This window comes from Rhineura floridana, chromosome 13 (assembly GCF_030035675.1).
Source record: "Rhineura floridana isolate rRhiFlo1 chromosome 13, rRhiFlo1.hap2, whole genome shotgun sequence".
NCBI lineage: Eukaryota > Metazoa > Chordata > Lepidosauria > Squamata > Rhineuridae > Rhineura > Rhineura floridana.
The window spans coordinates 21,980,442-21,993,348 of record NC_084492.1 but is presented as its reverse complement, the minus strand read 5'-3'; the positions used below and the strand labels follow the sequence as shown (position 1 = coordinate 21,993,348).

The 12,907-nt window shown below is 44.4% G+C and overlaps 1 protein-coding gene across 2 annotated transcripts; it reads right to left on the bottom strand.

The window, feature by feature from the left end:
* Window positions 1-667: 667 nt before the first annotated feature.
* On the bottom strand, window positions 668-12,436 carry LOC133369041 (C-signal-like). Of its 2 annotated transcripts, XM_061593873.1 has the most exons (6): window positions 12,250-12,436; window positions 10,815-10,866; window positions 7,252-7,439; window positions 6,695-6,853; window positions 4,662-4,772; window positions 668-941 (listed from the first exon to the last, which is right to left on the bottom strand). In XM_061593873.1, exons 1-6 carry the CDS (start codon window positions 12,394-12,396, stop codon window positions 822-824), a joined length of 777 nt encoding a protein of 258 aa, XP_061449857.1. In that variant the 5' UTR covers window positions 12,397-12,436; the 3' UTR covers window positions 668-821. The 2 variants fall into 2 exon arrangements, with proteins under 2 accessions (XP_061449857.1, XP_061449858.1); XM_061593874.1 differs by lacking the exon at window positions 10,815-10,866 and having other exon boundaries at window positions 12,250-12,397.
* Window positions 12,437-12,907: the final 471 nt, after the last annotated feature.

Genomic DNA, 12,907 nt, shown 5'->3' with positions numbered 1-12,907 from the left:
CGAATCCCCACATAGCCATGAAGCTCACTGGATGACCTTGGGCCAGTCACGGCCTCTCAGCCTCATGAAAACCCTATTCATAGGGTCGCCATAAGTTGGAATCGACTTGAAGGCAGTACATTTACATTTTCCCCCATCTCTGCTGACCAGCAGTGGTGCATAGGGTAGAACAAAAATGGTGCTGTGCCCGCAATGGTGGCGCTGCACTTACCAGGATGCAGATGGAATGCAGTGAGGTGGCAGCGAGGTCAGGGGAGCTTCAGGTTGGTGACAGAAGACCTGCAGGGGCACCTGCAAGGCTGCTACCACCACCAGTCTAAGGCTCTCTCAACCTTGCCATTTCACCCTGTCCCAGTGAGTGGCATCACCACCTGGAGGGCACTGCTGCCCATTATAAATGTATACACTTGCATAAGCAAATGAATGGAACCTCAGAACACAGGGCAGATGAAGGGAAGAGGGACCCTCAAGATTTTTTAGCAGAAAATGGTGCATTGACTGAAGACAAAGATATGGCTTTTCAAATGTTGGCATTTCCTGTGGAGAGGAGCTCCTCCTGTTCTGCAGATGAGCAGGCTGCTAGGTGTCTCACCGACAGGGCCAGCTCTCTTACTAGGCAGAGGGACCCTCAGGCAGCTCATCTGGGATGTAATGAAAGGGCAGCAGATTGTTAGTTATGTCATTTATTTTTGTTGCATTTGCATCGCCATGGAAGGAGAGAGGCACCATCTTCAGCCTCACTTGACCAGTCTCGGAGACTGTGCACCCTGAGAGGGGACACCTTTTGCTGCTCCATCTCAGGCAGCAGAAATGTCTTGGGCTCACCAAGGAAGGACTTTGCCCTCCCAGTCCACAAAGGCACTATTATCTTTCTCAGAGAGACGGGGAAGGGTTTTCAAGATGTCCTGCACACTCCCATCCACTGTCAAGACGGGTTGTCCCTGGAAAGGAAGTACAGGTGACAGTGACACAAAGACTGCATGGTACAAAAAAACAGTGACAAAAACATGGGTAGCATCAACGGAAGGTACACCAGACAGTATTCATGCCCCATCCATCAAAGGCAAACAAAGAAGCATTCTTGATAACTGCTCTGTATGAATGTGGATGAGGGAAGGGGTCTAATACAATATTATATACTTTTCACCAGGCCCAGCACCAGCCTTTGGCCAGGTTGGGCACTGGCTGAGGGTCCCTTTGCCTGGGGCTGGGAGGGTGGAACTCCTGCTTCGCAATCCCATCCAGCATCGGGTTGTGGGCCATGACCAGACAATGGTGCGGATCACAGAGAGGGAGGTTCACTCTCCCAAGCGACATCACCCCACAACAAACACAGCTGGAGCATGCTTAAATGTGTCCAGTTGCACCACCTCTTGCATTGTTGTATCAGTGCACTGTACGTGCATGCCTGCCATCTTGGGTGATGGCCGGCATGCACACTGATGCAGTGATGTAAGAGTTAGTGTGACCAGGCATACTTAAGTGGGTGTGCAGTCTGGTGCCCAGTGGCCTGTAGCAATCTGGTGCTGGGCCTGTTTTCCACAAGCTTTCCACAAAGCTTGGCTGTCAGCAAAGGCTCCTAGAGCTCAGCTAGTATTGTTCCAATTTTTATTATCCATTAGCGGGGATTTTTTTTCCAAGGGAGAGAAATTCATGGGAGAAAAGTCTGGTTTATGGCTGTTAGTCATGATGGCTATATAGAATGTCCTGCTTCAGATGCAATATACTCTGAATACCAGTTGCTGACGGGAAAACAGCAGTGGAGAACTATTACCCTTCATGGCTTCCTTGCAGGCTTCTTGGAAGCATCTGTCAGGCCACTATCGAAAACAGGATGTTGGACTCAATGGACCTTTGACCTGATTTACTTGGGCTCTTATGTTCTTATGACTAGGGCCACATTCGCACCATACCTTTATTCCACTATTATTCCACTTTATACAGTCATGGTGTCCCTCAAAGAATCCTGAGAAGGGTAGTTTGTGAAGGGTGCTGAGAGTCGTTAGCAGTGGTGTATTTGTGCCAGGGTGCACCAGATCAAAGTCCCTTTACTTTTTTGGCAACTGGAGCCCTATATCTCCTATGAGCTAATCGGTATGAAAGAGGAGCATATTAGCCACAAGCCACTGAGAACACTTGGCTTGCTAATAACATGCTTCCTTGTCCTTTCGTGCTTACTGGAGCCAATTTGGGTGAGTCAGCCACTGAAAGAAGACCACGCATCTCCTTTTTCATGCTGACTGGCTCCTAGGAATGCCTGCGGAAGACAAAGGCAAGCATGGAAAGGACACCAAAGATGACAGATAGCAAGCAAGGAAGGAGGTTAATCTACCATACAAAGTTCTTCCCCTTGCCCCATGTTCTCGTTGCAATTGCCCTAGGAGGTAGGGGTATGTGAGAGGGGGAGGGGAAGATGACAGCAGCATAGCTAAACTCTCTTTGTGGTTTGTTAACAAGTATTCCAATTTTCAACCCAGCAGCAAAAAAAGAGGGGGGAAGATGTGTGCTTTTGTTTCAGCCCAAAGCCAGAAGGAAACATCGCGGAACCCCTTGCCACCACACCAAAGAAGACTTGTGACATATATATGGAGTAATGTTATATTTATTAAAATATAACACATAATCAACCAGATTCAAATCAGCCAATTAATTATATAACAAATATTTCGGGCAGGTGAGGCTCAACCTATCTGTGAGGGAATAGACCCCCCAGAAGGCAAGTCAGTCACATCGGACTGTAACTCCCAGTCAAGGATGTGGGAAAACTTATCCCTCCTTGCTATTGGAGTCAGGTATGTGGTTGCAACCTCCGCATCCTGGCCCTGCCGTACAGGCGTTCATCATGATGCGCAAGCTGGTCCCACATGGACACTCCCCAGATCCACACCAGACATTACGCCCTGATGGTTCCCTAGGGAGTGCCCTTTACCAGAATGCCTCAGCCGCCTCAATATTTAACCCCAATTACCTCACCTGCCCGAATTCCATGCCAGCCAACCGGGATCACCACAACCCTTCCAGGCAAGCCAATCGAATCGAACCAAGCAGTATGGAGTAGGCAAAACCAAAGAGATTCTGAAATCAGGATCTCCAAGAAAAAAATCATACTCAGCCCCATTTGGCGACTAGCAGAGCCCATACTGACAAGGGAGGGAAGGTGGGTGCCGCAAGGCAAAAAAAGCAAGTTTTTAGGGAGGAGCAGACTATTTACAGCTGCTCAGCCCCTCACTCAATTGGTCAAATTCCCCACCTGACTACTTTGAAACCTTCGGGAAACTTCCTGAGCCTTCTCGACAATGGGGTGGCAGCAAACACGCCCCCGCACAAGGCGGGAACGCCATTCTCACAAAAGAAAAGAAAAAGAAAAAGCACTTAATGAGTCTTCCTCATCAACTCACTCATGGGGAGTGGGGCGTGGTTTCTTGCCTGCCTGCCTGCCTGCCTGCCCCCCCCCGCTAGGGAAACTATGGAAGGAGATTGTGAGGGCATTTATTTAATAAATTAATGATGTGTGGATCATTTGCATTTCTTCTGTAGACATGCAGTAAGAAGGGCTTGTGGGATTTATTGCCAGTGGTAGGTGTCCCCCTTCTTTCTCTCAGCCCTGTGAGTGTGAGAAGGGGGGGGCTGATGGAGGGAGCCTTTAGCATGTTGAAGAGGTCAGGCACTCTTGTGATTTTTTACAAAAGGGAGGATTGAGTTGCTTGGGGGGAGGGAGAGGAAATCCCTCGGCTAAAGTTCACCTGTTGTCTTATTTCCGTAGCTCCCTTCCCCTATCTAGATCTGTTGTTGCTCCAGGAGGACCTAATGAAAGAAACTGAAGCATAGAAGAGAGTTCAGAAGATGTGTCCATATTTTAAATACATGCTGAAGAACAGGAATGTGACAAGACTGAATAGCATAGTGTTGCTTCTCGTATCAGCTACTGTTACTTCCCATATCTTCCTTGTAGGCAGATTCTTCATTGCTACAATTCCCAGAGTGGTTTAACAGTCAATCTCTCTTCCCGCGGAACTCTGTTAACTGTGAAGGGAACAGGGGCCTCCTAGCAACTTTTGGCACCCTTAACAAACATGACTGCTTAAAGTGGAATAATAGTGCTGTAAATCTATAGTGTGAATGTGGCCCTAGTCCCACACTTGGCCGTCATTTCAGAATTCTCAGAATCAAAATATTTCTGGCAACATTTTGCCCCCAGAGACAAAGTGGAGGAAAGAGTCTATCCACACAGCAGTTTTCTTCTGGTTCTGTTCCACTTTAACCGCGATAGCTTTGGGTTCCCTCCCTACAATGGCCTTCTGGCAACTGGCCTGGCCTGAGGGCATTTAAATCGTTCTTGCCAGAAGCAAGTAGGCTAGATTTAATGTTCCCTACTTAGGCTCCCTAAACAGGTGAGAAGGAATGATCCCGTTCATTTCGCTAAGATTTCTAAGTTAATTTCCAATCACAGAATTGTTTTTTTGTTTGAATGGTATGCTCCTGTCACAACCCCGCCTGCCAACACTCTACATTTATTATTATTTCAGCATGCTTTTTTTTTTAAATAGAAACACCAAAAAGTCATTATCCATCCTGACCATTACTTCAGTGCAGGCCAAAGGAGGTTTATAATTTTGTTGCTTTTGTACAGAATTCAGATTCTGCCACAACAAATCACTTACTGTTTGTTTTCCCATGTCTGTCTGCACCCACCCAGGATGCAATGCAATGCACAGGATCTCATCTTTGGCAAATCCCAGGGACTGGCACCGTGTGAGCATATTTAGAGCAGCCTAGGAGAAAGACATACCAGAAGGAGGGAGGTGACTGATGCAACTAGGGTTGGAGGAGAAATTAGTTTAGTTTTTATCTTAATGAATGTATTTATTTATTTATTATACTTGTATACCGCCCCATAGCCAAAGCTCTCTGGGCGGTTTACAGTAACTAAAAACAAATACAATTTAAAATACATCTTTTAAAAAACAATTTAAAACACAATTTAAAAATTTAAAACAATATAAAACACATGCTAAAATGCCTGGGAGAAGAGGAAAGTCTTGACCTGGCACCGAAAAGATAACAGTGTTGGCGCCAGGCACACCTTGTCAAAAACATCATTCCCTAATTTGAGGGCCACCACTGAGAAGGCCCTCTCCCTTGTTGCCATTCTCCAAGCTTCCCTTGGAGTAGGCACCCGGAGGAGGGCCTTTGATCTTAAACGTAGTGTATGGGTGGGTTCGTATCGGGAGAGGCGTTCCATCAGGTATTGTGGTCCCAAGCCGTGTAAGGCTTTATAAGTCAAAACCAGCACCTTGAATCGAGCTCGGAAACATAAAGGTAGCCAGTGCAAGCTGGCCAGAATCGGTTTTATATGTTCGGACCGTCTGGTCCCTGTTACCAATCTGATTTGCACTTCCCAAACCCTGCAAATCCATCTGATTTGCACTTCCCAAACCAGTTTTAAACTGAAATGCTGCAGTCCTTTGAAATTTGCACTTCTAAATTTTGCAGAAGATTTTCTCAATCAAAACATGAGTACAATAAAGTATATATTAGGGAAAGTGCACGTGTCAGTGCTTATATTAGTGAAAATAATGTATAAAATGCATTATGTTAGAGGAAATTGATTGCAAAAATGTGCATATTGTACACAAATTGGAGACCACACTATAATTGATAAGGTCACCAGATGTTTTTCTCCCCAGGAAAGACCTGACCAATGCCTTCTTTAAGGTGGAAGGAATGCTGACCCTGTGGATCATGATAAATTGACTTCAAAACTGATAACTTTGCTATGGCTAGATTTTATTAACCAAAATAGGCAATAATTACGACAACATATTGCAAAGAGGACTTTTCTAAGACTTTTGTTGACACCCTTCTGTGAAGTTAAATGAAAGTCGTGTCCAAACTTCATATTTTGTGGCATGCATGTTGTAGGAAAATAAAAATTTCCCATATGCCACACAAAGACTACCAAGTGAAGCCCTCAAGATCTATCCTTCAAAATAGAAATGGTTCAAAATGATACCATGCTTAATATTATCAAAACCACAGGAAGATCTAAAAGATTCAAGAGGGTCACACTTGGCTCTGTCAGTCACCCAGCAGAGATAGCCAGGGCAACCAAAGCAGTTCTTGTCCAAAAATGGGCCTGAAATGACCCCAAGATAATCAGGGTCATCCAAGAATCTCTGGGGTTGTCCATCCACTATCTTCTTGAAAAGTTTGTCCAAAAAAGGCAGATGGAGACCAGTCCATAGATATTAAGGTCATTAGATGTGTAAATATATACTAATATATAAATATATATTTTCCTGGTCAGCGCCTCCTTCAAGGCAAAAGGAACATGGCCCTCAGATAATGATGAGTGATGACCACTAAATCAGTGTTCTTCAAATTGGGTCACCAAAAGTTGTTGGACTACAACTCCCATCATCCCCAGCCAGCTTAGCCAATGGCCAGGGCTAATGGGAGTTTTGTTCCAAAAACATCTGGGGACCAAAGGATGAAGAACACTGCACTCAACTGACCACTTTCCTATGATCACATCTTACTTACCAAGGTGGGCAAGTGTCAGCAAGGCATAGTTTGATGAAAATGTTGTCACTCCCCTCAGGTGAAGTTCACTGAAAATTCAACTTCAAACTTGGTATTTAAATGATATTTAATAGCCACCCCTTCACCCTTAGCAGCGCTGCTGTGTCCATACCTTGCTGCAACGGTAACAGATACCTTCAGCCTTATTCCACAAGAAGGCATCAGTGATGGAGCCACCCAAACTGCTTACATTGACAATGGCAGCTTTGCTGCAGCTCATCCCTTTCTGGGGACATTGCTGAGATGCTTTCCTCAGCAAGGGCAGGAATGCCTAGAGAAAGAGAGGGGAACAAATACATATCACTGCACACTGTGTGGAGAGGACTGGGCAAAGTCTGCAGTGTGCGGACAGACATGAGCCCGGCAGTTACTTGCCAGTGGCATGCCAGATTTCTCAGGTAGCTCGTCCAGATGGCAGCCACAACTCCTAGTTCAACAGGTGCAAACTTTGCCCATGATCTCCATAACTCTGAAGGCGGCACTGCTACATTTTGCTTCCATTCTCATGAGGCTGTTAAACGTTCTGTTCTACATCTTGTCTCTGTGAAAAGGAAACACCTAGCTATCACCCCATCACCAGGAAGCAACGGCAACCTAATTTCTAAACATTAGGAGTTCTGCAACATAGCGAGGCGTGTCTGTGAAGAAGGAACAATAGGATAGCCTTACCTGGCTCATCATCATGGGGCCAATCACATTGGTTCTGTACACCTCAGACATGTCTTCTGGGTTCTCTGACTCTAAAGGGTTTAGCTTTAAAATCCCAGCATTGTTTATCAAAAGATTCAATCCAGCTCCTTTCAGCCGCTCGGTGACTCTGGCAGCAGCAGCCTGGATGCTGGATGGATCACAAGTGTCTACAGCAGCAAAGAGAAGATCTTAATAAATCCTATTTTTCTTGTAAGCCTCTTTCTTCTTGTCACAAGTCAACATCTTATAAGCCTTTTTGTTCTTGTAATATATAGAATATATTATAATATATTTAGAATATATATGTACTATTTATTAGAATAACATTTAGAAGGAAGGACCAGTTTTGTAGTGCTTATGTATAACTCAATTGAATCAATCACAATCAGACTATCTATAACCTTTCCTATAGTTATTGTCTTCTCACTGTCCAGAGCTCTGTAGAAGTTTTTGTATGATGTCAGTCAATGATTGGTATATACCTATAGCCTCATTAACATCAAGAGATGACCTAATATCCTAGTTACCAAAGTTAGAATTAAAGCGGGGCAGCTACAAATTCATGAACGATAAGGCTATCAATGTCTACTAGCCACAATGGCCAGGCCCAGCACCAGCGGTTGGGCACTGGCCAGGTTGGGCACTGGCTGAGGGCCGCTGTAGCTGACAGGGGCCCCTGCTGCTAGGGCTGGGTGGATGTAGCTCCCACTCTACAATCCGCACTAGCATTAGGTTGCAGAGCATGTGCCCTGTGCCCCAATGCTGGGGCGGAGGGCGGAGCGGAAGCCACCCCTTCAAGCATCAACCCCCCCAATGCCAGCACAGGCTAGCTGCACCACTTCCTGCATTGTTGCATTAGCGCACTGCAAGTGGAAACACACTGACACAGCTGGGCCTATTTAAGCCTCCAGCACCAGCAGCACTGCCTTCAAGGGCCCGCAGCAGGGTAGTGCCAGCCCTGATAATGGCTATGTTCTCCCTCCACAGTTGGAGGCACTACACTTCTGAATATCAGTTGCTGGAAACCACAGCTGGGAGAGTGCTCTTGTGCCACTGTGAGAACAGGATGTTGGACTAGATGGGCCATTGGCCTGATCCAGCAGGGCTCTTCTTACGTTCTTTATCTTCCAAGCTTTTGTTCCATCTAGCTTTTATATTTATTTAATTAATTAATTAATTTATATCTCGCCCTTCCTTCCAGCAGGAGCCCAGGGCAGCAAACAGAAGCACTAAAAACATTTTAAAACATCATAAAAACAGATCTTAAAATACATTAAAACAAAACAACGTTAAAAACATTTTTAAAAAAAGAGAGAGCCACTGTGGCGTAGTGGTTAGAGTGTTGGACTATAACCTGGGAGACCAGGGTTTGAATTCCCACAGCCATGAAGCTCACTGGGTGACCTTGGGCCAGTCACTGCCTCTCAGCCTCAGAGGAAGGCAATGGTAAAACCACCTCTGAACACCGCTTACCATGAAAACCCTATTCATAGGGTTGCCATAAGTCAGAATCGACTTGAAGGTAGTGTTAGGGGTGACCCAGGGGTCAGGATGTTGGAGAATTCTGCAGTAAGTGGGTAAAGAAGCAGAAATTTCTGCAGTTCAATGTTCATCAGTGTTCAGGAATGGAAATCAGTCAAGCGAATACAATTGGTATTTGTTTACATCTTTTTTTTAACTTTGCAAACAATATGTAGGGAATTACTTTTTTTCTTAACATTGAATTGGCATTTCCTTTAACTTAACATGAATGGCATGGAAATAATTATGTCATTAATCATGTCAAATTTATAACTTACACAAAGTACGTAAAATAGCACAGATAGTGAGGCAGGTAACATAGTATTTGTCAGGAACCAAACTGCAGCTGAATGGAAACAGTGCTGATTGTGATGAATATAGGTCAGAATAGAAATCGCTGCCTTCTCACATCCCTCCTGTCATGGGTCCCAAGGAGAATCTCTGGCAAGTTTGGGAGGATGGAGAAGAGGTTATTGACATTGGGGAGGACATTGCCAGCACTGATGAAGGAAATGAGGGGGTTACAGAGAATGTCTCTCTAGAAGCCTTTAAGGTGGCTGCTGGAGTTATTGAGGAAGGCCTTTTCTTGTCTCAGCTGGCTGGTGATGATTGTCTGCCAGCACCAAAGCCAAGTGTAACAACAAAAAAGATAAATGCTAACAAAAAGACTGGAACTTCTCAGGCAGGGGAAAATGAAAGTGACTCAGCAGAGTCAGAGACTGGCATGTCTCCAAGGTCATGGAGGTTAGAGAAGAGAATGTTACAAGTAGCCGAATTTCATCCACCACCTCCGTCATAGCCCTTGCCTTGTATCTCATGCTGGAAGGAACCTGAATTAATTCATAGTGTCAAATGCCCACCCCTTTTCTGTATATATAGAAGCAGCATTGTTTGTATTTGCTATTGCAACAACTCGTCTGCTGTTGCTTCCAATGCCCAACAAGCCTACTCCTGTTTGAATCCAGTTTTAGGCCTAGCATGAGATACTAAATCCCTGTTCTAATTTCTGGAATGAAGATTTATGCAGAAAAACCCAGTCACCGAGTCCTGAGTCTGCTTCTCTGGTTGGGAGCCAAGACACCTTCCTAGGGGGCTTGAACCCTGTGCCACCCCAACCAACCACCATCTTAATTTGCCCAGAGGCAACTATATATATATAAATTAGTATATGCAAACGTATATCATGAGCCTATGCCCTAAGTCTTTTATGAACCTTGGAACACTCTTTCCACTACCACCCTCCTATTTCTTGGAGGCCCTGTTTTGCTAGATAGCTGTCAACATTCATGTCCTGAAGTTGCTATTAGAAGGAGTGAATACAGAGCTTATTATTATTTGCTTATAATGCATACTGATTCATGGAAAATATGTATACCAAACAATGGAGCAGATACTTTTTATGGATGTGCCTGGAAGACTGGGCACCTCCAGGCAAGCTATTTATTGAACATTCATCCTGATTTTGTTTGCAGGGAGATGAGACAATGTTGGCTATTTAATGAGCATTGAGCCTGATTAGTTTGCAGGGAGGCTAGATGGTGTTGTATCAAAGCATCATCCCACAATTTCCACTGCATTTTCCCATCACTTTTGTTATTGCAAAAAGTCTGATCTTTTGGAGAGGCAGGTTTCTTGCGGAAGAGCTCTAAATCAGCTCTAACTGAGCAACATGAATTGGCCGGTATGTGATTGAATTGCACCCCAAAATAGCAACACTCTGGTAGTGCCCAACATTCGCTTTCTTGCTTTAATAGCAGGATCCAACCATTTTATGTCTTTATTATTAAATTTATATCTTGCCCTTCCTCCCAGAAGAAGCCCAGGATGGCAAACAGAAACACTAAAAGTACTTTAAAATATATTTCATGTATGTTGTGAGTTCTGAAATTCTAACTATGCACCCATAAATGGGAAACAAACATTAATTTGAAAAGAAAGGAAATTTGTGAAATGGCTTTGATTCTCTGCTCTTGTCCTTATCCATGTGGGAAGAGAGAATTTAGAGGGGGGGGCACACATACCCAGTGTGATGATCTCCACTCCCTGATGCTTGGCAGCCAAATTCTTCAAGTCCTGAAAGATACACAGACCTAGGATTGAACATCAAGTCCTGGAGGAGGGGATTATTTGAAATGGGATAGGAAGGGGAAATGGGAGAAGATTAAGTCCCTCCTGGTTTCAGTTTTTAGCATAGGGGGTATTTATTGCATTGGCATGGATCTGCAAAAGCATTCTGTAGAAAGTATCTCAACAGGAACATCAATTTTGTGAAGAGCCCTGCTCTGAATAGGGAATCCTAGGAGAGTGTCAAGGTTATGCAACTATATGTTATACAGGAAAACATCTGTAAGGAAAATCCTGCAAGACTTCCACCTATGCAGTCACTAGTCCTATCCTTAGAATCAGTAACCCAGCTGAAAATCAGTCTATGTACTTTAGGATAAGTTTTCACAATCATTTAAGACAGATTAGTTACACTTTTGATAAGCTATAAGAGCTTTTTCTCCCACTCTTCCAATGTGATATAACAAGAATGTACATTGCAATACTAAGCTTGTTGACCCAGAAGATATCCTCATTGAGGTTAATGTGATTGACTATTTGGTGATATTGGTCCTGTGTTATGTATTTCATATTATTTGATCCAAGTTATTCTTGTAGTTTCTAGGACCCAAGAAGGTAATCACTTCTCTGTTTCAATGCTCTTCAGATTAATGGATGGAATAAATTAACCTCTTTCCTACTCATTCCTCCCTAAGGCTGCAAAGAAAATGGCTATCAAGGAACATAAACAGGTATCTGAACTGTGTATAAGCAGACAGACACCAATCTTGCCCTGGGAATGGGAACCGTAGCAAGGCTTGCCCTGGACTGGGGATGAGGAAGAAATTCCATTCAGTTTGCATTTAAAGCCAAATCGATCAAATTGACCGAAACAATATGTGAATTGAAACACAGCCTTCCTTTGGAATGCACACTTCTACAGATTTTGCGACGCATTTCTCCAACTAAACAAAGTTTACCAAAATGCACGTTAGGGGAACGCGTACATAAAAATGAATATATTACCGAAGATAACATACAAATGCATTATATTAGGGAAATTAATTGCAAAAATTTGTACGTAAGTCAAAACTGCATGTAAAATATGCATATTGGGAGAAAATCACACTAAAATGCTGGATCACAACTTTCTGCAAAATGTGGGAGAACTGGATTTAAGATTGCAAAAATGAGAAACGGAGGGAACTGAAATGGGCAGATCATTCCATCCCTGCCTGGACACATGTTCTTTGGCATGACACCCATTTCCATAGCGGAAAAGTTCCTTTTTTGAACTACAACTCCCATCAGCCCAACCCAGTGGCCATGCTGGCTGGGGCTGATGGGAGTTGTAGTTTAAAAAAAGTAACTTTTCCAAGCTCTGCTCATCCCAATGTACACCTTGGGGCTCACCTGGGCATGTGGTCCATCTGGATCCCGGCAGGTGGCAAAGATCCATTCTGGCCGGTTGCTTTTCTCCACCAGCTGCCTGACCAGCTCCAGACCAATGCCCCTATTTGACCCAGTCACCAAGACGCTGTGTGCATTCAGCACTGCCATCTCTCCTCCCTGCCCAACTGACAAAGTCCTTTGCCTGCCCAACCCTAGTGCTGAAGCTAGCCTGGCTCTTGTGTCAGCTGACACAAGCCTGGCTCTTGTATTAGCATATATTGACAATTCGGTGCCATGTAAGGGCCAACAGCAAACAAAAAGGAAGCGAAGCTGGGGTTTATTGCAGAGTCTCTGCAATCACTAGGAGAAAGCTGGAAAAATGGGTGAGGGAAATTGGCAGACTGGATCAGAAGCTCTCATCTGCCGACTCCTGACTAAGAAAGCTCTGTGGCACCCAAGGATAGCTCATTCTAGCACCCAGCTTCCTCCCCCAAGGGTTGCAAGAAGTGCTTGGTACCTGTGTCTGCTCAGATCTTGAGCCTGAGAGGCTGAAAATGGTCCAGACACAAGAAGACAAAAATAAAGGGAAATGTGTTGGGGGCTCCCTTCATGCACTGCTTAGCAAGAGGCAGGAGAAGTTGCTAGAAGAAGGGTTGGTAGAAGACAGAAAGGGGTATTT